The sequence below is a fragment of the Megalops cyprinoides genome, chromosome 11 (assembly GCF_013368585.1).
Source record: "Megalops cyprinoides isolate fMegCyp1 chromosome 11, fMegCyp1.pri, whole genome shotgun sequence".
Lineage (NCBI taxonomy): Eukaryota > Metazoa > Chordata > Actinopteri > Elopiformes > Megalopidae > Megalops > Megalops cyprinoides.
In genome coordinates, this window is record NC_050593.1 from 1,983,146 (window position 1) to 2,007,713 (window position 24,568).

The 24,568-nt window shown below is 47.1% G+C and overlaps 1 protein-coding gene across 1 annotated transcript in view; it reads left to right on the top strand.

Annotated features, from left to right (window-relative positions):
• LOC118785494 (mannosyl-oligosaccharide 1,2-alpha-mannosidase IB-like) overlaps nucleotides 1-24,568 on the top strand; it is a 202,404-nt gene that overhangs the window by 138,645 nt on the left and 39,191 nt on the right. Inside the window, exons 6-7 of the mRNA XM_036540183.1 lie at nucleotides 9,818-9,912; nucleotides 19,135-19,258. Of these exons, the coding sequence (XP_036396076.1) occupies nucleotides 9,818-9,912; nucleotides 19,135-19,258 (219 nt within the window). The remainder of the gene's footprint in view (nucleotides 1-9,817; nucleotides 9,913-19,134; nucleotides 19,259-24,568) is intronic.

The window sequence follows — 24,568 nt, forward strand, 5'->3', positions numbered from 1 at the left end:
GGAGCACAACCAGCCGGGCAACTGGGTGGGTGTAGGTCTGGTCCTCGACCTGTACCTTTGCAGTCCGAACCTATCCGTCTCTGCCAGCTCCACCGGCGACAACACGGCCTCTCACACGGTGGAGGGTAGGCCGTGTTGGTGGAGTTGGAGGTTTGCAGGCGAGCAGGGGGGAGGTCCGTCTCCTTCGGGACCACAGGCTTAGTTCGCCGTCGCTTCCATTTCCCGCTGCTGTGTTGGTGCCGTCGACTGGACCCCCTTCCTCGCAGAGTCCAGGACTTACGTACCGAGCTGAAGCTTCCTGACTTGGGCGACAGGGTTGTCAGGTGGCTGCTGAAGGGCACTGGCTTGCCTGCTTCCAAACCAGTGGGCTCTTCCGGAAAGCTGCCTCGTTGAGCTCTCTTGAGGAGCTGGGCCTCTGCCTTTGGGTGCTTGGTGGCTGAGGGCTCACTGGCCTGATCAGCCGCCCCGTAAAGGGAAGGTGCAGTCCCTTCCGGTAGCTCTTGGGAGCCACTGACTGGGCTGCCTTCTAGGAGGGAGGGGCTTGTGTTCCTTGCCACTAGCCCACAGAAGCTGGGTTCCTGCCGATTTGCAGCATCCTCCATTTCTGCTCCACCTGGTCTCGCGGGTCCCTTATTTGCTCCTTGGTGAGGGAATGCAGCATGCTGGCCCCGTTGGCTGGGTTCAGCTAATCCCAACCGGGAATTGCTGCGGGTGGTGTCCTCTCTGGGTTTGCTGACTGAGGTCAGCAGACATTTGGGGGGAGAGGTGCGACGCTGAAGGCGCTGTACCGGCCCTTGGAGTGTCCAGCCCAACCGGGTCTTGATTGCTGCTGGGCCCCCTGGTGGGCCCAGACGCACTGGCTCGACGGGGGTGATCAGGTGGGTGTAATCCGCCCCGATCAGCAGGAGTGGGCGCACCTGGTTGAGGGACTGTAGCGGGAGGCCTCTGAGGTGTGCATACCTCTTCTGCAGCTTTGCCACTGGATAGGTGTGCTCTGACAAGGCCAGGTGGTCAGCGGTGAAGGCATTCCGTATCCAGTAGGTCCTCTTTGGTCCGGATGCAGGGGAGATCTTGAATGACACGGCCGCCCCGTGGAGGATATTGACCTCATGCCGAATGGTGCGGAGGGCCAGATCCTCAGCTTTGCCTTGCAGGTGGAGCTGTTTGGCTGCGGCTGGGAGGAGGATTGTCCGCTCAGAACCATCGTCCAGTACCGCGTAGGTCTCTGTGGACCAGCCCTTGTGATGCAGGGAGACTGGGATAACTTTGAGCATCACAGGGCTGTGGCCACTTGGCCGGTCCAGGTACAGAGTCTGGACGGCTGGGCGTGTCCTCTCCCCGGACCTCTCATTCACATCGTGCAGTACCTGCAGGTGCTTGCCGTTGCAGGTACTGCAGGGCCGCTTCAGGGTGCACTGCGCAGCCTGATGAGCGCGAGCACACCGCCAGCACCTCTGGTTCTCTTTGATCCAGGCCACCTTCTCGTCCCTGGAGAACCGCTGGAAGGCGGTGCACTGGCTGAGGTCGTGCTCGGCGTTGTCGCAGTACGGGCAGTACGCGTCTTTCCTCCCCCTGAGGTTCCCAGCAGGTGGCGCTGCTGGCGATGACTTTGGGGCTGCGGTGCTGGTGGCCTGGTTGGCTCCGTGCAGGATGTTAGCCCTCCGCCTGGTGGGCTCTGGTGCAGGCCACTGCTCCTTCTGTCCAGCTGGGGGGCGCTCTCTCCTTGGCTGGCAGCGGGCCTCTAGCTGGAGCCAGGTTGCAAAGTCCAGCAGGGTGTACGTCATGGACTCGGGCCTGAGTCGGCTGATGTACCTTTTGAACCTGCTGAACTGCTCAGATGGGAGCTTCTCCAGGAGGCGCTCCACGTGCGAGCCGCAGGCTAGCTCAGCTTGGCCCTGCCCCCCATAGTCTGAAGGAGTCCCACCAGGGCGTGGATGCGGAGGGCGAAGTCGTCGAAGGCCTGCCCATCCCCTGGCCGAATTGGAGGTAAGGCCATGATGGCCTTAATCTCCCGTGATGCCAGCTGGCGTGGTTGCCCGTATCGGTCATCCAGCGCCTTCACTGCTCTCGTGAAGGGGTCTGGGGCCTTGGAGAATGCGAGTGCCAGCCTCCGGGCCTGGTCAACCTTCAGGTGGTCCAGGAGGATGTGGTACTTGTACTGCTCGGTCTCTTCTGGATCGAGCAGGTTGGCAAGGGCCATCCGGAGCATGGTGTACTCGGTCTCATCCTCCTTGGTCAGGTCTGGGAATGTCGGACCTTCCACCCTCCTGTAGGACCGTCTTCGCACAGCAGGGGGCGCTGTTCCTGCTGTTTGTGGTGGAGACGTCGTCACTGCTCCAGGGTGCTGCATTGGCCAGTGGGATGGCAGGGTGGCAACCGGTTGTGGGTAGGGCGTCAGGTATGAAGGCACTCCCATTAATGGTCCCTGCGGCAGATACTGAGTGGGCTGCAGGAGGACTGGGTTCTGGTCTGCAGTCACAGCCTGCATGGCAGGGGGGAAACTTGACTGAGGCTGAGACAGGCTGTAGGGCAGTTGAGGGAGCTGGCCCTGTGGGTGCTCCCCCTGGTGGGTTAGGTGCACCTGCAGTGGCAGCAGGGGAAGCTGCTGTGGAGGGGCTGGTTGCCGTGGCAACACTTGGCTGGGCGTGGCACTGTCTGTCAGGGTGCCCTCCTGCCCCGGTGGCAGGTGGTACAGGGCACTGGAGATGGACGCCGAGGAGCGGCTGACTGGCGGCGGCGTCGGGGGCGATGATGGCAGCTGCATCCGATGGAGGTGATCTGTCAGCTCCTGGACAAGGGCTAGGTGTGTTCCTGGCTGCACAGGCTGGGTGCGAGCCGTCTGGGGTGATGGCTGCCTTGAGCTCCGGCGTGAGGACCTGGCGCTGAAGGGAGTGGAGGTGGCAGAGCGCTGCAGCATGCGCTCCATGAGCTCGCTCTGTCGCCTCACTGTGTCCCCCATGAGCTCACTCTGTCGCCTCACTGTGTCCCCCACGAGCTCACTCTGCCGCCTCATGATGTCCAGGAGCTGTTGCACCACTTTATCACGACTCTGTGGGGTCGTGGACGATGGGCTCTGCTGGACTGAGGAACTCCTCTCTGGCGTCCTGAGGGGGGTCATCTCGGCCTGTCCCTCCTGCTCACTGGCGTGGACGTCCGCAGGTCTGTGGGTGCTCTTCCCCACATACTGGACCTCGTAGCTCTCGTGGTGGACCGGGCGACGGGTCTCACGGCAAGAGCGGCTTGCGGATGGAGGAGCTGAACCCGGTGTGCCTGACATTTCCACTGCAACAGCACCAATCCGGCTCGAAGGACCACTGAAACTGAGGGGGCAGTTTCACCCGTACTAGGTTCAGGCTTGTTTGCTATCACAGTGGGGTGTCGGTCAGGACACAGGAGTCAGGTTCCAGGTTCAGGTGTTTATTGGGGATTTTGAACGGATGGATACAAGGGTTTGTGGTGTATGGGTGTGTGTGGTTCCTTTGGCACAGACGCACACAACAACAGCACAATGTTTTGTCCCCAAAGGCTTGGTCTCCCCAGTTCTTCACCTCCCAGATATTGTTGCGGTACTGAAGTGGGGGAGGTCACTACCACCTTTATCTTGTCCCGTATCCCCGGCCCTATTGAGGCCCTGATTGGTGGCCAAAGGATACGGGCAGGTCCGAGGGCAAATGGTGACCTGGGGGCCGTCCTTGGGGGTGCGCCTGTGACTCGAGTTACCGGTGGGGGTCCTGCTGATAAGGGGAGCAGCAGGACTGGTTTGGCCAGGTTTCAACTGAGTCGTAAACAAGTGCCTGTGAGAGATGGGGGTGGTGCGCAAACAAAGACTAAGACAAAGACAGAGACAGAAACATGTGGCTCTTTTCTACAGTGACCGAGTGGTAAGAATTTGAAAAATGAATTGAAGTCAATGGGAGGATGGAGGGATGAATAAATGAGTAAAAGACGAGTGCGGGTCAGTATGGATTTCAGTATGGCATGACCTGAGCCAGCATATGAGGGACGTTTGCTGATGGCCTAAGCTGTCAGCAAGGCTGATGCTTCACATTGCAATCACACTATAAAGAAAAAGAAGAATAAAGCCATTGGATAACAATAGTGTCGTTGCTTTGCAAACACACTATTGCAATAGTGTGTTTGCAAAGGAATCACACTAATAAAACTATCAGATAACAATAGTGTGCTTCGCAATCACACTAATTACATACTTCGTGCAGATCTGTGAAAATGCTGATTCCTGTCTGGAGTGTGATTGTAGAGAAGTAATAGTGAGAGGAGATTTCTCTCACTAGAGTCCAGCTGGTTTGTCTGCCCAGAACACGCTTATCCCAGGGCTCTTCGGGATAATCGGGAGTCAGCTCAGTGGCGGAGTGAGCAAGAGAGAAAGGAGAAGACCATAAATCAAAGACTGCAATGAGAAAGTCAGAGTGGGAGAGGGAGAAGAGGCTCTAGAGAAAGGACGAGTGAGAGAGGAGGAGATGGAGAGGAGGCCAGAGAGAAAGGAGGAATGAGAGGAGAAGTGAGAAAGGAGGAGAGGGAGAGGAGGCTAGAGGAGAAGGAAGAGTGAGAGAGGAGGGCTGTCTAAGCTCCTTTGTCCTGAGATGTAGAGTCCAGATGGCAACATTTTACCTGCATTCAGAAGGCCCTACTGACTTTTTCACTCGAATGATTGTTTTTAAACCTTTACGGTTGGTTGGAGGAGAGTGTGTTTGCATCTGATCCCTCCTTGGTTTTCGCACATTCACTTGTCTTGCTTTCTTTCTCCCTTTCCCTCTCGCACCACTCTCTGGGCCACTTCTGTCTCTTGCTAGTACATCCTTGTCTTAGTTCACACCCTGCTCCTCAGTGCGGTACAGAACAACTGCCAGCTGTCATGCCTGGCAACACTTTACTTGTTTGATATTGTCAGTGAGGGATTCCATCAAAAACAGTGCTAGTTTTGACACTATCTGAGGAATAGCTTTCATAGACTTTGCAACTTCAGTTAGCAAGGGTGGGTACATCAGTCAGACTGCTTTGTACAGACAGCTTCATCCTCTGCACTGCTACTCAATCCAAGTATTTGGTTAACCATAAAGGCTCTCTACCAAGTAGTATGTTTCAGGTTGAAAAAAAAAACATTTTATACAGGAAAAAGGGTGCACATTTCATCCCAGCCTTCACAAACTCAATCCCCACCAATCCCAACAGTAACCAACTTGAAGATCCCTGTTTCTCTTTTTAGATAAAAAATGGATAGGATATCAACAGGTTTTTCATTGGTGTTGGTGGAATGCTCTTTAGTGCCAACTGAACCCAATTGCCTGCCTCCTTATGGCATGGTCCAGGTGAATGAGAACTCCTTAGACTGATAAGAAAGTAAATAAACATGTTCAAAGCAACATATTTCCATTCTTCTGATGTACCTGAAATTTGTACTACCATATTTTTAATATTATGCCTTTGATAAAGCACAAGGTAGTGTGAACTGAGTTTAGACCTTACCTTATTTGAAGTAGTGATCTAATCTATTGCTGAAGATTAGCTGGATACTCATCACATTTGAAATGGGTTCGATGAATATGTTGACAACATTCAATTACATCCCTATCTCAAACTGCTGTTAAAAAGTTCTTTTTCAGTTACAGGTTGACACAGTGCCATCATGAATATTTAACAAGCTGTTCGTTATCAGCTACAGCACTGCACTTTAAAAATTCACACTCACATCGAGCCTATTAAAAGATATTTTGTGGTGTTTGAAATCCTTTGTTTTGACAGAGTTTGTGCCACAAAAAAATCCCAACAAAAAAAAAATATTTCCGAGTATATGGTAAAGGTTATACGTGACGGAATTTGGAATAGGATTGCGACTCTCTTTTGAGTCTGTGTTCCTGGACATGGACTTTTGAAACTAGAATGCCAAATGTCTGGCTTTATAATATTTTCAGTACCAGTCTTTGGTTCTTCTTGCTTATTTTTTAGTCATGTTTGGTAAGGGTTTTTGTTTTTCAACTAGTATAAATATGTTGCTTTTACCTTTGATTTGTCTACCTTATATCTGATGCATTCCTTGGCCGTTCAGTTAAGGACCAAAGAAACATACTGATGTATCAATCCCTCCCTCAGTTATAGTGGTCTCTGAAGATAGTCTGATTGCCCTGTTTTTTTATAATCCTTTTACATGATAACATTACATGAAAATAGTTACCCCCTAAAGAGACTGTAATATGTACACAGACCACTAAAGCTCCCCCACCCTCCCCTCCAGGAGAGAGTATTAATATGTTTTCATATGTGTAAAATGAAAGGATTAATCTATGATTCAATGATGTACATCCTAGCAAGATTAAGATGGCCTTGGAAACACATACTGTACAGTAATCCTTGAAAGATTTACTCTGGACCTACAAGGCTTACTCCAAGTTAACAGTAAGGCCGCAAGTAACGACTATTTTGATAGTCGAATAATCTATCGATTATTGAAACGAATAATCGACTATTTGGATTATGAATCACACAGTTACTCAATGGCTCTGATTTATCTATGGACTTTTAAATTTAGCTTGAGGTTGTTTTAGGCATATGCTAACTAACAAAGACAAAAATAGCTGCAAGCAGCAATTCCGGGGTCCAAGCAAAAATAAGCTAATTGCCTGGGGGTCTTTAATTTTACAAAATTTTCATACAGAAGAATCATCCTTTGGGGTTAAGTATTGACACTTTTTAAGCAACTGTCTAGAATTTATACCCATTTGAACACAATACTTTTTCAACATTGATTTTGAGACCTTTGCAAATTGTTTGGCACGTAGCTCCAGTGTTATTTGATGCAGCAACTATTCCTTCATAATTTAGATAGAGCATACCCCAAAGGCCCTACAAGTGAAATTTTGCATCAGTTGAAGTTACGGTTCATGAGAAGAAGATTTTTAAGTATATTTTTCACATATTAAAAATTGGGTTAAAATGGGCTTGTTCAAGTGCTTGTGGAGTCTGTGTTTTTTGACAGATTGCTTTCAAATTTGGAATATCCTATTAGTGAGGCCTTGTCGTTGTGCACAAGAAATTTCAGAATGATTGATACAATGGTGAATGATATTGGCTAATTTGCATATTAATTAGTAAATGAGACAACTTGATTGGCTTGTGGTGGCCAGGTTTTTTGATGTAGCCTCTTCTTCTTCTTCTTCGCAATTTAAATTGGAATTTGGTTCAAGGTGATGTGTTTCAAGTTTTGTGCAAAACGGCCCAACCATTCAGGAGAAGATGTCATTTTTGCTGAAACTAGTCTACTGGGATTTCCAATACCACTGAACAGTCTGCGATAAATGGCGCCATCTGCTGTTGTTAATGTATAATGACATTAAACAGTCTAGTCATCCCATGCAAGACAACCCCACTTTTCAGTACTTGAAGTAGAAAAATAAAAGGCCAATATGGAAAGTCCAAGTATTTCTTCAACACTATTTAGTGTAATAGTTGTGGCAGTAGGGTAAAAGAATTGTAGGATTGTATCTTAGCAGCCATGCCATTTGGACATTGAACTATGTGTTCATTTCCCAGTTAGGACCTGACATGTAATGATGTAATGATCTATAAGAAATTGGCCGCAATATCTGATTTTCTTTGTGTGGTCCGTGACCTGTGATGTTCATTGGAACAAAATGTCATTAACATCTATGTACACGGTCACATGGGTGTTTAAACCTGTTTTTCAGTATAGCAAAGTGGCCAAATTTCACTAAACTTGGTAGGCCTTATGGTAAGCATGTGTAAATGAGTTTTATGCTGATGAACAAAAGCATTGCAGGGATATGGCCACTCTTCCTTTATGGCGCCTTCACGGGCGAATTTGTGGGTACACTGCAGCCACATTGTTCAACCTGGCAACTATCCTTTAACAACTCTTAAAGACAATGGTCCAAAGAGGTAATACACTAAAGCTTATGTGCCATAACTCCAGGAGGAGGTGGACAAAATCAAAGATGGATGAAACACAAAATGGTTTCATAAGTTCCCAGATAGGATTCTTAACTTTGATGAAGCACAAGAAATTTAGTTGAAATATCTGCTTTTCTGCCAGAGTAATGGGGATTTAAATGATATTTTTAATGGTATAGCGCCCCGAAATGGCCAAATTTCATGAAACTTGGTGCATACCCAGTATTCCTAATACCAACAAATTGTGCCAAGCTTGGCATCACTCCAACAAAGCACTGCTGACATATGACTCACTTCCTGTTTATTTCAGTTACCTTGTCAACCCGCAGGTCAATGACCCCAGCAGACATGGGCCAGTCTGAAAGAACTGCATTTCCTTCCATTACACTGACATGCTGCCTACCATGGAAGGACATTAGATGTCAACTCCTTTCAACCCTGCTTCTCTCATGGTGGTGAATGACAAGTGCCCAATGCAGTGGTTAGCTAGGTAGCTAAACAAGTACAATGTGGTTGGAAAAATGGTTCCACCTGACAGATTTCAGCATGTTCCTACATTATTAGGTCTATGACTTTACAGTAGATTAGTTACTTTTCTTTTTGCATGTGCACAAAATGAACAATTTCAGTGATAGTTTATAGTTAGTTTGAGTGGTAGTTTATATTTCTTGAGAGCTGTAGTTGATTCAGCTACACAAGTAAATTGATTAATGGCAGTGTATACAGCAAAATAGGATTGAATAAATGTCAACACGGAGGTTGTGGTATACTAAGGCTCACCTGAATTTGCAGGTAAAGGTAAGGGACCTTAGTATCCTTAGTAGACCAACGTGGAAACCATAAGGGTTTCACTTTATTTGTGCTGTCATCTTAATTCTATTTTCTTGAATGCAAAAAGCACCATCAATCAACATATTAAAAATTACCATGTTAAATGGCTTAATGGCCTGTTGTTGTCATTATAATGTTCTTGGGTTATTTAATCATAAACCATTAACCTTATTCAGGTTTCCCTTTGCCATAGACATGTTAAATTAGTACATTTTGCAGAACAATAGCAGCTTCCATCACCTGATTGGTGTCATTCACCAAGCAAGAGCATCACTCACTCTGCAAGTGTCAGTCACAAGAGGATTAGTCACCCAGCTGGAGCTTCAGTCCCAGATAATATCAATGGATTGGCTGTGTGCAAACCTCTCCATGCAGCTGCTCTCCAAGCATGTTACTGCACCAGCCAGGTCTGGAATCAGGCCTCTTGTCATTATATGCGGAGAGCCCCACCTGAGAAATGTGATGTCACCTACACACACACACACATACTCACACACGCACACGCAGTGGGCGCAAGAAGACAAGACATTTGCGCACATTTCTCATATGGTACGATGCATTAGAGACAAAGATAGAGCTGAGAAGGAAATCTTCCTTTAAAACCTCTTTTATATGATATATCCTCTCTGTGTATTATATACAGTTAATATTGCCCAACTGGTCTATCACCTTCACCTGGAAGCTCTTAAGGACACACATCTTAATATTAATCAAGCAAATAATTCTAATAATAAAATAATTCTGTTTATGTTCCTACCTTGGATGCATCATTGTTATGAATATTTGGTTGAGCAGCAAACACCCTCTCAAGGCTAGTTTAGGGCATCATAACAAGTGAGTAATAATATAAGAAACAATAACGCTTGAACAAGTAGTGATGCATACAGTGTTGCTCCACACTATTGCCCATTACTGTCAGGTTGAGATTTCAGTCTGTTCACCACATTGTTGCCTTTTTTGTCCCAAATGTAATTATGTGGAAGTAGGTGTAAAATAGGATCTTGCTGATTTTTGAAATGATCACCTGTAAACCCCCTCTCCTCTCACTCTTTTCTTTCTGAAGGTGTTCAAAGTCAAAGCAGTCCAGTTGGCTGAGAAGCTCCTTCCTGCATTCAACACGCCCACTGGCATCCCCTGGGCCATGGTCAACTTAAAGAGGTAAGCAGCTACTCCCCTTTTCCTCGATCAGACTGTTAGTTGTGACCACAGACTTGGAACAAGGCCACAATCCTGGACAGATGAAACATGGCTGTGATCAGTGTGTTGCTCAGACTGTAATGCCGTGTCAGGCCAGAACATGCCAGTGTAACCGGCTCAATTTGTACTCTGCAATGTATTTCAAAGACGGAGACCCACGACGACGTAGCTGCATTCGTATTTATTGCCAGTCATCTGCATAAAAGTGCATGTAACAGAAAAGAAGAGGATCCACGACGTGGAATGAACGTTTCCACCTCGATCATCAGAGCGTACAGTAAAAGGGGGGGCGCCGTACAGTGCAATGAGGTGGCAGCACAGGACCAGATACATAATAATGATACGTATAGCCTAATGATTAAACAAAACTATGTGATCGCCATATCTTTACACTTTCCAAAATAAAGTATACAGAAACACAATGTTTGTAAAAGTAAAGAAAATCAATGCATACCTGCACAAGAGTGCATGTAACAGAAAAGAAGAGGATCCACAATGTAGAATGAACGTTTCCACTTGTCAATAAACCATCGCAGCAATCACTCTCAATAGCCCCGACGACACAACCATCAAACACTCGATTTGGCAATAATTTTTTTTATAATGAAACATCCATGTTACCAAACTCATGTTTGACTTTGACAAGCCAGGAAAATTTTAGCAAGCTAGCTGATTGACAGCCTGCAGCTTGCAGTTAGCTTGTCAATCGTTTAGCATGTAATGTCGGTATACGACCGAATATATTTAAAATAAGTAAAAATTGAAATTCACACTCAATACACAGATAATAAAACCATACAGAACCTATGTGAGACAGGGGATTATATATGTTGATTGTGGATTGTGGATTGTACTTCTTTTATAAAGAAGTTGTACATGGAGCACATGTCACACAGACCTCGATCATCAGAGCGTACAGTAAAAGGGGAGAAATATGGATGCGCAGGGGACTTAACCCTTTGTTAGCCACACCCTCTTTTTAAGTGACCTTCCATGAATCACTAAAATCCCAAAAAGCCTCAACACAGGAAGAACACCGAAACAAATCAACAAAATAAAAGCAGATAGGCGACCACAAAGAGATGAATAATTAAAAAAATAGCTAATCCCAGCAACATGGATATGAAATACTAGTGAAATAATAATGTCAATATTAATCCTGCTACACCAGGATGAATATTCGTAGGGATTTACGTGGGGAAAACATCAAAAAGCCAGAAACACTGTGTGCTGAATGCTGTGTGTGCCACATATTCCAGAGAAAAATGATGTGTCAGCATGTAATAATGATCATGGGTTTATATATTATTCTGTACTCTGGCTCTCACGAGTGGCCTGAGGTTTGTGGCATTCTGTTATGACATGAACTCTTCTTAAAATAAAGAGCAACAGCATACAAGTGTCAGGAGTTCCTCCTGACATGATCGCGCTGCACTCCCTGGGAGAGCGAGGGGGCTCGGGATTGAATAATTGGCAATTGACGGTGTTCGCTGCCTGGTGTGTGCTCCGCACCTGTTGCCTGTCTGTAAGTGATTTCGCCGGGACTATTTAGGCAGGTGAGTGGGAGTAGCACGGGAGAGATGCTGACGGAGGTTGCCACATGGGGTTTCAGCATGAAGCTAGGTTTTTTTGATTTCTTTTTTTTCTTTTGAACATGCCGGCATGGCCGAGTTTAGGGTTTGTTATTTTGGTTTGCTGTTTTTTTTTCTTTGAGCTCTGGGAGTCGCGACCCAGAGCGGGTTTTGAGTTTGTTTTGTTTGGTTAAATTTCCTTTCTTTTTTTTGCTTTGGTGTGCTGGGCCGAGTGTGTTGGTGTGTCTTAGGCGGCCTCAGAAGAGCGGCGACCGAAGGGGCTCCAGCGGTGAATCCCTGAGGGAGCGGAGAAAACATCGCTTGGTTCCGGACGCAGCCGGGGTCGAAGAGAGCCCCCACCCCGTGGAAGCGCGTGCTGGGGAGGTGGATCCCCTAGCTGGAAGGGAGGTGGCACCGCGGAACCTCAAGAGAGTGCGTGGGTCACCAGCACGTGGTGGAGAGGGAGGGCTGACCGGCTGCTGTTTTGTGTCTCCCTCAGTGTGATCCCGCGGAGCCGGCGGAGTTACTACCGGGGAGAAGACGTGGGTCGCTGCCGGAGCCGCCAGCCCCCGCAGGATTGACATGGGGGCCTTGTCTGGAGTTTAATTTTTTTGTTTTTTTGGGACGTAGGCGAAGCCCGGCAGTGTGGCGCGGGCTGAGCTACGTCCCCCCTTATACTTTCGTTTTCATATGTACGTCTTGTGTGGTGTGCGTGCGTGTGAGGAGCCTCCCCCGCAGCGGCAGCACTCCCCCCCCCCCCCCCCCCCCCCCCGGTGGTGAAATTGAGTAGTCCTCTCTCTCCCGGTGTCCAGGTGGGCGGGGACGCCAGATCACGGGGTGTTTGCAGTGAGGTTAAGTGTGTGTGTGTGTGGGGATTCCTTTTTTTTTCTTCCCTTTTTGGTGTGTGCGGTTGGGTAGCGTTCCCGCCTGTTTGTAGCCGGGGAGGGCAGACAGGGGTGGACAGAAGGATAGGGGGAAGGGCTTCGCTGGGAGAGGGATAGCGGCGTCTCAAATTTTATGAATTGTTTTGTTGAATTTGTGTTTTTTTTTTTAAAAAAAGAATAGAGTTGCTATCCTACTCACCTTGTCCTGGCATTCTTGTGGCGGGCGGATCCCTAGGAGGGTGAACTGTTTGGGCATTGTGTCACTCCTGACACAAGTATAGACCCTGTACTCATATACTCAACAACATTATACCACATCCGTACTGGAACCAAGCCCCTTATGTCCCACATCCACACTGGAGCCAGGCCTGCTCTGTATCACATCCACACTGTAGCCAGGCCTCCTCTGTAACACATCCACACTGGAGATAGGCCTCTGTTACCCCCTTTCCACCAACGCAAACTAGGTGCTAGTTCTGGGCTGGTGCTAGTGCCGGTTCAGAGTTGTAAACCTTCTAAGAACCTGTTTGCTTTTCCACGGGGTAGATAGCCACCATAGAGCCACGTCATTACATTACTGTATACGTCGGTAAACAGTCTGTATACAGACTCTGTATACGTCTCCGCTTTCCTGATAGCGCCAAACTCGCGGGAACAAACAACAGCAACAAAAACAAGAGAACAGTGCTTTAAAAAACAAACTTGTCCACTATACTTTATACATTGTTAGCCTTTTGTGAAGCCAGATGTTAGGTAACGTTGGTAGGTGAGTCAATGGCTAATGTTAGAAAGTAGCATGCTAACGTTAGCTACCGTTACCAAGGTTACGGTAGCTAGCTAGCTGTTGGTCAGCTAACATTACCCAAGCAAGCATACCTACTAATTTCCCACATCAATGTTATGAATGTCGAATGTAGCGTTGATGTGAGAAATTAGTAGCTATGCTTGCTTGGGTAATGTTAGCTGACCAACACCTAGCTAGCTAGCCAGCTAGCTAGCTGTCTAGCTAGCTGGCTAGCTAGCTAGCCATCAATGTTATGTTCGTAACATTGATGTGAAAAATTAGTAGCTCGCTAAACAACTAGGAAATACATAGCTGGCTGGCAACAAGGCGAAACATTCGAAAAATAAAAGTCAGGTTTTTCTTCTTCTTTTTAGGCAGACTAGATGCTACACTAGCTGTGGTTTTTTTAAAAATGGGGGTCACAAAGTTTTAGTTGGTCTTGTTGGTCATGATAATCCCACCCCCAGCCCCTGACGTAAGCGGTTCTTAGTTCTAGACCAGCAAAGTGTTGGTTCTGCTCTTGAACCAGTTTTCCTGGCCGAGAGCCAGTTGTTTGACTGTCAAAACGCAAATAACTTGTTTGAGATTAGGCACCGACTCCAAACTGGACCTTGAACTGCCTTGGTGGAAAAGGGGCCTGTAACACGTCCACACTGGAGCCTGACCTCTGTATCACATCCACTCTGGAGCCAGGCCTCTGTAATACATCCACATGCAATGGCCATATAATAATTGTAGTGAGAATTTTTTTCCCCTGAAAGAACTGCCTAATTTTCTGTCATTCCATAAAGATCAATGAAGCCTAAAAGGGAATTTGTAGAGAGCTGCCAGAGAGAGACTTTATCCTTCAGTGAGTTTGTTCCTTGCAAGTCTAAACATAAAGAGGGAACACACTGTACATGTCAGGAAAATGAGTGACACCATTTCTTGTGCTATTTCCTTTTGACAGTTTTAGATTGCTCTCCTGGGGTTGGCAGTTTTTCATAGCTGCTGCTCTTTCCTGTTTTCACCCTAGTTAAGGTTAAGGTTTCAGGCTGCTACTTTCTCTTTCCCTCAACTTCAAGTATTTTTCTCTTTCTTTTTGTCTCTGTTCTCCTGTTCTCCTGTTCTTCTTCATTTATGCATTGCTCAAAGTAGATGTTGCACAGAAATATTTTCTTTTCTCTTGCTTAATGTGTTTCCAGATAATGTATTCAAACTGAGTGAATAGTATGAAGTCCATTGATGTTTAGTAAAGTCCATGTGGAATAAAAAGTCCCCTTTAACACAAAAGCGTATTTTAAAAGTGCATCTAATCCTTTAAGGTGAGGCACTTTGGTTCTGTTCATTCCAATTTGAAAGGGTGACAGTGCTGTAAATCACATCCTTGAAATATGTGAAAGCTGAAGGACAGTGCTACCAGCAGGGGCGGAGCCAATGGCTCATTGCAGAGGGGGCGATGACCTGTAGTGGGCCCTTATACAGCCTATTATAGGCTGTATGGAGATGCAAGACAGATCCAAGGGGAAACTTATGGAGACGGAAGGGCGGAACGGAGAGAAATCAGGATTACAATGAGGTGTGCTATTTCAGCACACTTCATTGTGTGAGACCATTTTTCTAAATACCGCGGCTCTGTCAGCAGTGACGACGATGTGAAATAAAACAAGATAGCTGGCAATTGCTGATTCGGATTTTGGCTATTGGATTGGATCAAATCTTGAAAATGGGTTGTTCAAAAGAAAAAAAAAGAATTCTCAAATCTGATTAGATCACGTAATCCAGTCTTGGTTTTGATCTTGATCAAACCTTCAGTAAGTGTTGTTCAAAACTTTTTAGTAGGATTGGGATACCTTTGATCCAAAAAATCAGGATTATCCTGATCCCAGCAGAAGGGTGGATTCAGGGTGGATTTCAGGAACAAAATGTAATAAAACTTACTCAAATAATACAACATTTGTATCATGTAGTATATATACATTTATTTATATTTTGCACCTGATTTGTTTAACCAGTACAGTGATAAAGCAGATAAAGTAGTGTTATGTCCTAGGACATATTCATGTATGCTTTCTCTCTCTCCCTCTTGCTCCCCGTCCAGGTTATGGCGCGATTTTTTTATGACCATTTTCCCCTGTTTTTGTTAGTTAAGGAGTTAGGGAAGTTGTTTTGTGTTTTTTTTTTTTTTTTTCTCAGTAGGTTAGCTAGCTTCCCTCTTCCCCAGTTAGTTGTGTTTTGTTTATTATTTTGGCCTGGCTCACCCCTTAAGTATTATTTGTTCAAAAGAAAAAAAAAAATGAAAAAGGCTGACGTGAAGATGCAGTGTGTGCGTGTGTTGTTCAGGTAGCAGGGATCAGAGGACGTCAAGTTTATGTTCACCCCACCCTAGATGGGGTCGTAACAGTAGACAATAGGCTACCTATTAAGCCTTTCAGTATAGTAAAGTGAAAAAAAAAGATTTTGTCCCCATAAAATAATCTCCCAAACAGCTGTCATTATCAAACAAAAATAATATATTTAATTTTAACTGTCATTTATCACTGTATATTATTTATAGTGACACAATCATCAGAGATGAACCAGTCAAAACTAGATACTAACAATTGCATCCCTTATTGCATGTCCAGTCAGTCCCTCATTCGGAGAGAACCCTGGAGGATGGTCCGGGTCTTCAACAGGCTCAGGTGCATCATAAATGTCATCACAGAGAGGGACGTTGCGTCTGGTAGCGATGTTGTGCAGGACAATACAGGCAAGTGTTATGTTGCACGCTCCATGTGCTGTTTTCTGTCTCTTCGAATAAAAACACTTAAAGTGACCCCATGCTGGCTATTCTATCTGTTGTTCTTTACATAGGTAGTAGCCTACATTGTGATATGTAGTCCCATTTAGAGCACTGGTAATCCGGATTTGGTAATCTTGAAAAATTTGTATCTGGATCAGGGTGATCCAATCCAATGTTGCTTTGAAAAACTGGCACAAAAGTAAGATGGATTACCTTATCCTGGATAGCAAAACATGGGATTTCCAAATTCTGATCCAGATTAAACTTTTTGAACAACTGGGCCCTAGTTCCTACTTTGGGACTCGAACAGAAGGCGTAATTTTTCTGTTTGTACACTTACACAAGAATACTGGACAGCGAATAAAGTTTTCTGTAACTCTATTGTGTCTCTGCTCATTCAAAATAAATATCACGGCGAGAAACCTAGCTAGGGGTTGGTTGAAACCATTATGCCCTCAGTCTTGACTTTTTATTTTTTTGCTGCAAATAAGACAAACAAATTTTATTCAAAATATTAAACTAAACAACAAAAATGCATGTTCAGTCAGGCAGATTGGGCCCAAGGTGGGCCCCTTTGTAACTGGAAGAACCGTGGACCCGGGGCAGCCGCACCCTCTGCCCCACCACTAGCTCCGCTATAGGCCACCAAGCAATGTTACAAGTAATGAAATGCTGAAAGCATGAGTGTTTGAAGGTGTTTATTGAGAGGTGCTGCCTAACAGAGACACAAAGAGGATGGAACAGAACAGGAAGCAGGGTTCTGTGGGCCAGCTTCACCCCAAGGGACAGTGCTATGTTGTCCAGTGGTTTGGGGGTGACCACCACATCCCCTTCAGTGTGGTCATATTGCACTACAGGTGATCGTCATACAAAGATCTCTTTCAGCATCACAGTAGGAGTTACCATGTCTGTATGCTTTCATCTATGCTTTTTTGTTTCACCCCTCAAACCCCTGCTATCCAGGTGTGAATTCTCTTATAATTTGACAAAATCATATCATTGTCCAGCGTATTATTGGTTTATACCTGAAATAGTCCTACAAGTGTGTCGTTTTCTCAAGAAGCAGATTTGTGGAGAGAGCTGGAAGGGCAGCAGTTTCATCTTCTGGGACGCAGGAAATGTCCCCTCTGAAGTATCTGTACTGTAGACGAGAAGGCATCTGTACTGTCACATACACTGCTAACAGTGTTTGAAGTGGATGCCCCTGGTACCCATCTAACAGAGATCTCAGAGACAGCCCTGTGGCTTGCCTGCCTGTTCTTATCTGCTTGTTTTCTCTCCCTCTCCATCAAAGGCTCATTGGATTGGATCCTCAGCCATTCAGAGATCTCATTGTTCCTAGCTGACTTAAATGGACACCAAGGACACAGCCTTCTGTGCTGAAAAACCCAGACGGGATTGGAGGCTGGAGGATTGGATTCCTTGGAGGCTGATGAAGGCATTTCAGGGGTCCTTTGTCCCAAGGCAGTCACAAGCATATGTACAGTATATACCCACCAACACATGATGCCAAAGCTGGGAAAGGCTGAAATGTGACACTGGCATGTTTAATGGTGCTCACTGTCATGATATAATCTCTATTATTGCATGCCAGAACACTGACTGTTAAACAGTTGCAATGTCATATAGTCTACAGGCTGTTGTGAAATCGCTCCAAATACTGAAGCATTATGTGTCGGTAGGTTGAGATTGTCAGGCCATCACTGAAACCGAGGCTGTGTAATCTATTGAGGTCAAATGCTCACTTGGAGAGGTGTTGTGTGAGAAGAGTGCATGGGTGGTGCACTGCACCTGGCTCCACAGGCAACACTTGAGGCCTGGGTTTCTGGGATTGATCTGATCAAATCAACTTTCAGGCCAACAGAAACATTCAGCTGCATGGAAGGGCATGGAGAAATTACAGCAGTTCACAGCTCACACACACCTAGAGGGGGTAGGCAAAATAATGGAAACAGAAAACAATACACAAAATGAATGAACAAAATGAACAATATGAATTGTTGGGTGCCTTTTTCTTCAGAACAGCTGCTGCTGTTATTAAAGCTTTGAACTGTTACTAGTGGGACATTGGACTATTCTTTGAGAAGGAAAGCCTTCAATTATACACCAAAAATCTATTCAGAGACAAAGAAGATGGAAATCTACTCTGCACTCCATTTAGCAGTGTTTATCATGGTGTTATTGTCTTGGAGAATATGGAGACATCTTGAGGAAACACTGTTTGTAACATAAGGTGTGCCTGGTTGCCTAAAATGACCTTGGTTTTAATTCTACCATGCAGGGTAATAATGACTCAATGAGAAGATGGCTGCCTTTACTATTACAGTTCTACTACCATGTTTAACAGTTGGGAACAGGCAATGTAGGATGAAGGCTTCTTTTGCCTTTTACAAACATGAGCCCATCCAGATCTAGGAGAAAGAGTAAAAGATTACACATCAAACCATATTATTTTTTTCCATGACTAGGAGGTCCAGGTTTTGCACTCATTATACCAGGTTGAGTAGTTGCTCATTAGCCTTGGTTACAAGTGATTTCTGAATGGCATCCCTACTATAAATATCAGCTTGGTGAATCTCGCAGACATTGTTCAGACTGGATCGCAGAAACTATTTAGTTTCATTGTAATTTTTAAGGCCATTATGTTGTGGTTTTTAGGAATTATCCTAGGTGTTTGCCTATTCCTGTCAGTTTGCTTAGATTTGCAAACACTTCCTCTTTCCTGATGCAGTTTTTGCTTATTTGGTGTCTGTTGTAATGGTTTTCGACACTGTTCTCCTTGACACATTGAATAATTTTACTGTCTCTGTGACTGAAGCACCTGCAGTTCTGGCCATTATTTCACCTCATTCAAAATCTGTTAGCTCTCTCATGTTTATTTATAAACTCATATATTAAAGTAGTGATTTTATAATAGAAACATGTTGCTAATTAGTATGGACATTAATATGAAACATACTGTATATACAGATTCCTTTATAAGAAAGGAAACAATGCCACTTTCTTTTTGAAAAACTGAATATGAGTTTAACTATCAGTCAAAGCAGTAGCAAAATAACTGGGGGAAGGTATCCAGTCTGTAATTTCCTAACTGCAACTATGCAAATGACATTGCTCAAAGAAACAGGATAATCTCTGTAGCTAATCTCTCTCTCCCTCTTTTCCTCTTTTTCTCTGTAGTGGTGTGGGGCGGAATTGGGGTTGGGCATCTGCCGGTAGCAGCATCCTTGCCGAGTTTGGGACCCTCCACATGGAGTTTGTTCACCTTACCTACTTAACTGGAAATCCTGCCTACTACCAGAAGGTGCATGTGCCTGTGCATGCAAATGTAAGCAGGTGTGCATGTGTGGTTGCATGGGCTGCTGTGTGTTTCTGGGAGTCTTCCATTCCAGGTCTGTATACCAGAAATCTTCATTATTTTCATAAGTGAGTGTTAAGGATGTCTATTTTCAAAAGCTCTGCAATTTTTAAGTGACAATGGTGAGGAAAGGGCAAATTGTTGTGATGGTGGCAGAATCCAGGAAATGGTAGAAATATAACAATAAATCAAACCTCTTGATGAATTGCTCTCCTCACTATTACAGCAGAGCCCTGTGGTCTCTCTGATGATATCCCCCCCAAGCTATTCCAAATGATGAATCAGCCCCAACTTCAGAAACAGTGTGCCTGTTTTGTTGGGTGAATGTTGGGACTGAATGAGTGAGCTTGGATAAACTCAGCAGGAGCACAGAGAGTGACGGGTAGTGATCATAACAAGACTCTGGCCCAGCTCAGCTGGTGCTCCTCTTGAGAGTCCTTTGGAGAAGGGGGTGGCATGTGACGGGTGGAGGATTCAGGGGAGTGTCAAATACTGTTCTGAGCTGAAGGGTGTAGGAACAAGCAGGTGGTGTTAGTGACTTTCGGCATCAACCTAAAGCACCCCAGGTTTCACAGTATGAGAGAGGTCCACTGTGCTGTGGTAGTGGGGGAAAAGATCCACAATATGTATGACAGTTTCTACAGATGTGCAGAAAGGGGAGTAACAGGGGGATCATTTCAGAGGACACGCTGTAAGACATGCAGCCTTGAAGACTTACAGACTGCAGGAGGAGGAGACAGTCATTAGAGATGAGACAGTTATTGAAGAGAAGAGTTAGTCAATACAGAGAACATGGTCATCGGAGAGTAGACTTGGTCTTTAGCAAGAAGACAGTTCTTAGAGAGGAAACATGGTTATTACAGATGAGAGTTACTGGAGAGGAGAGTTAGGTATTAGGGTGTAGATGGTTAAAATAAGTTAAAAGTAAATAGTTATGAGAAGTGCAGTCAGTGTAGAGGAGGAGACAATCATGAGGAGAGGACAAGATACTAATTATGAGAAGACATAGTTTTAAGATTAAGAGGAGACCATCATTAGGGGAAGAGTCTAGGTAGAAGGAGAGAAGGAGAGTCATTAGGAGAGGACACATGCAGTCATTACTTGGTGAGGAGACAGTTGTTAGGAGAGGAGACTCCTAACGATATATATATATATATATATATATATTCACACACATACACACACACACACACATATATATATATGTGGTGGGTCTTATGTGTTTACGTATCAGAATGTCTGTGTCGGGGAAGTGAGAATTTAATAAAAATTAAATGGTCTGAACCCAGCGGTCTTAGAAATTAATGCCCTCGTTTATCGTCTGGCACTCTGAATACCGAACACAAATGACACGAATTACTAAAACTCCTCACTTAACCAACATGTAAAATAATTAAAAGAATTGATTTAATTTAATGATTATTAATAAAGATATCAATCATCAATTATCCGCTTTTATCTGGCAAAGTCAGATGTAAATCCAAACCGGCAATCGTTAGTTTGAGATTTTCAAGTATCTGATTGGGTTCTAGGTAACTTCATGCAATTCTTAAAGCGGAAATGCAACACCGAAATAAACGTATTGTAACGACTCAGGCAAGGACTCAGTCACAGACCAAGAGAGCTTCAGGTTCCAGGCGGGTTTATTAATGACGACAGACAAGTTGCGAAACAAAAAGCAGGCAGGGTCGAAAACCAGAAGGTAGTCTGCGGACAAAAACAGGGTCGGTAACAGGAGCAGGCAGGGTCAGGAACCGGGCAGGCAAATGATCAGGCAAAGGGACAAGACGGCAGGCAGATAACAAAGGCGAAGGTCAGGCAGAGTCAAAACATGGAGAAATCGGAAATCTAGAAAAAACTGCAGGAACGAAACAGGTACAAAAACGCTGAGACAAACTGGCAAACAAGACAGAAACAAGCAGGGTAGAAATAGGGCTGGGCTGATGAGGATATGGGATGCAGGTGGGCAGGCAGGCAGGTGAAGGTAATGGGGCAATCAGGTGTGGGCGGGGACCAGGCAGGGAGCGGGGCGGGGCTGGAACACAAGGAAAACAAAAAGCACATGGACAGGGAAAAACAAAAACACCACGGCTAGGGGGGCAGAGTCCTGACAGTACCCCCCGCCCCCCCCCCCCCCACGGACGCCCCCAGGTGTCACAGCGGGTTCGCCAAGGTGCTGGCGGTGGAAGTCCCGGATGAGGGCGGGGTCCAAGATGTCCCTGGCAGGGACCCAGCACCTCTCTTCGGGACCGTAGCCCTCCAAGTCAACCAGGTACTGGAGTCCGCGCCCCCGTCGCCGAACCTTAAGCAGGCGGCGCACAGTGTACTCCTCCGATCCGTCGATCAGGTGGGGTGGCGGGGGCGCCCAGGGTGCAGGACAGAGCGGGCTGCGCAAGACGGTCTTGATCCTGGAGACGTCGAAGGTGGGATGTATGTGGCGGAGCGAGAGCGGCAGCTTCAACCGGACCGCCGCGGGACTGATCACCTGGGGAACGACCCGATGAAGCGGGGGGGTGAGCTTGCAGGAGTCCGTTCTGAGGGGAAGGTCCCTGGTGGAGAGCCACACTCGCTGACCCTGGCGATAACGAGGGGCTTTGGAGCGGCGGCGGTCGGCGAAGCGCTTAGCCTGGGCTGAGGCTCGCAGCAGGGTGAGCCGTGCGCGCCTCCAGGTGCGGCGACATCGTCGGATGAACGCAGCTGCCGAGGGGACGCCGACCTCCTCCTCCTGGGCAGGAAACAGAGGGGGCTGGTAGCCCAGGCAACAATGGAAAGGGGACAGCCCCGACGAAGAAGATGGCAGGGAATTGACGGCATACTCCACCCAGGGCAGGTGCTGGCATCACAGCACCATCTCCAGTTGCTGATTTGCCCGCTCGGTTTGGCCGTTGGACTGGGGGTGGAACCCGGACGACAAGCTGACTGTGGCGCCCAGCAATCTGCAAAACGCCCTCCAGAAGTGGGAGGTGAATTGGGGGCCCCGGTCAGACACCACGTCGGAGGGCAGGCCGTGCAGCCAGAAAATGTGATGTATTAGCAGCTGCGCTGTTTCTTTGGCGGAGGGAAGTTTGGGCAATGGAATGAAGTGGACAGATTTGGAAAAGCGGTCAACGATGGTGAGGATGGTGGTGTTACCGTCTGACGGGGGCAAGCCGGTGACGAAGTCGAACGCGATGTGGGACCAGGGTCGTCGGGGAACCGGCAGGGGTTGCAGCAGACTGGCGGGCGGCTGGTTGGACGTCTTATTCCGGGCGCAGACGGAGCAGGCGGAAACGAAGCTGGGGATGTCCTCCTTCATTGTGGGCCACCAGAACCGCTGACCAATGAACACCGCCGTACGTCGGGCGCCAGGGTGGCAGGCAAGTCTGGACGAGTGCCCCCACTGCAGGACCTGGGATCGGACAGACTGAGGTACAAAGAGGCGGTTAAGGGGACAGGAGCTAGGACCCGGCTCGGTCTGGAGGGCGGCGCGGACGGTGGTCTCGATGTCCCACTGCGCCGCCGCAACCACGCACCGGGTAGGCAGGATGGTGCTGGGTTCCGGGGTCGCGTCTGCAGGTGCAAACTGGCGAGAGAGCGTCAGGTTTCCCGTTCTTGGTTCCCGGTCGGTAGGACAGGGCAAAGTCAAACCGGGAAAAGAACAGGGACCAGCAGGCCTGTCTAGGGTTCAGACGCTTAGCCGACCTGATGTATTCCAGGTTTTTATGGTCGGTCCACACCAGGAACGGCGTCTTTGCCCCCTCCAGCCAATGCCTCCACTCCTCCAGTGCAAGCTTCACCGCTAGCAGCTCCCGGTCGCCGATGTCGTAATTGCGCTCGGTGGGCGTGAGATGGTGAGAGTAGAACGCACACGGATGGAGTTTGTTATCGGCAGCTGACCATTGCGACAGGATGGCCCCCACTCCTATGTCCGAAGCTTCCACTTCCACGATGAACTGACGGGCAGGATCAGGCTGTGTCAGAAGGGGCGCAGAAGTGAAATGGTTTTTCAGGTTGTGAAATGCCGCCTCGGCTGCCGGAGACCAGGAGAATGCCCTGTTGGTAGACGTCAGAGTCGTGAGGGGAGCTGCTACTGTGCTGTAGTCACGGATGAAGCGGCGGTAAAAGTTAGCAAAACCGAGGAAGCGCTGCAGTTCCCGACGGGAGGTGGGGTGGAGCCACTCCTCCACCGCACGGACCTTCCGCCGGTCCATTTGTATGCTTCCTGCTGTGATAACAAAACTCAGGAAGGAGATGGTGTCTCGGTGGAATTCGCTCTTCTCAGCCTTGACATAGAGGTGATTCTCCAGCAGGCGCTGGAAAACGCGACGGACATGTTGGACATGTTCAGGCAGGGAGCGAGAAAAAATGAGTATGTCGTCCAGGTATACAAAAACAAACCGGTTCAGCATATCCTGTAGGACATCGTTCACCAGTGACTGAAACACGGCAGGGGCATTAGTTAACCCAAATGGCATAACCAGATATGTGGAGGTGTTGAAGGCTGTCCACTCATCTCCCTCCCGGATACGGACCAGGTGGTAGGCGTTGCGGAGGTCGAGTTTGGTGAAGATGATGGCCCCCTGCAGCGACTCAAAAGCAGAGGACAGGAGCGGGAGGGGGTAGCGGTTCTTCACAGTAATGGCATTGAGACCCCGGTAATCGATACACGGATGAAGAGAGCTGTCCTTCTTCCCAACGAAGAAGAAGCCGGCCCCAGCAGGCGAGGAGGACGGGCGAATAATTCCAGCTGCTAGGGACTCCCAGATGTAGCGATTCATGGCCTCAATCTCTGGTGGGGATAGGGAGTACAGACACCCCCTAGGTGGTGAGGAGCCGGGCAGGAGGTCGATCGCACAGTTGTAAGGACGATGCGGGGGAAGCGAGGCTGCACGGGACTTACTGAACACGGGCTCTTATATTTATTAGCACCAATGAATTATCTAGGCATACCCCCCCCCAAAAACGAAATCACAAAACTAAGCCTTTTCTGAGAAAAAACACGAATTAGTACGCTTTTACTAGGCAGCATGCAGCCATCTTTGTTTTTGCCACAGCTGACGTCACGGGAATGGTTGCGTACCTGGAAGCAGTAGTTAGCTAACAACTGCTACACACTGCGCCATGCAATGGAGCTTGAAGGATTGGATGAATTGGAAGACCGACAGACCAAATCAGACACCCATCAGCCGCATTTGAGCCAGTAAGACCTGAAAGAGTTGTAAGATACCCCACAGAATCGGACGACGATGGTGAGAGTGACGGGATTGTACCCGAATC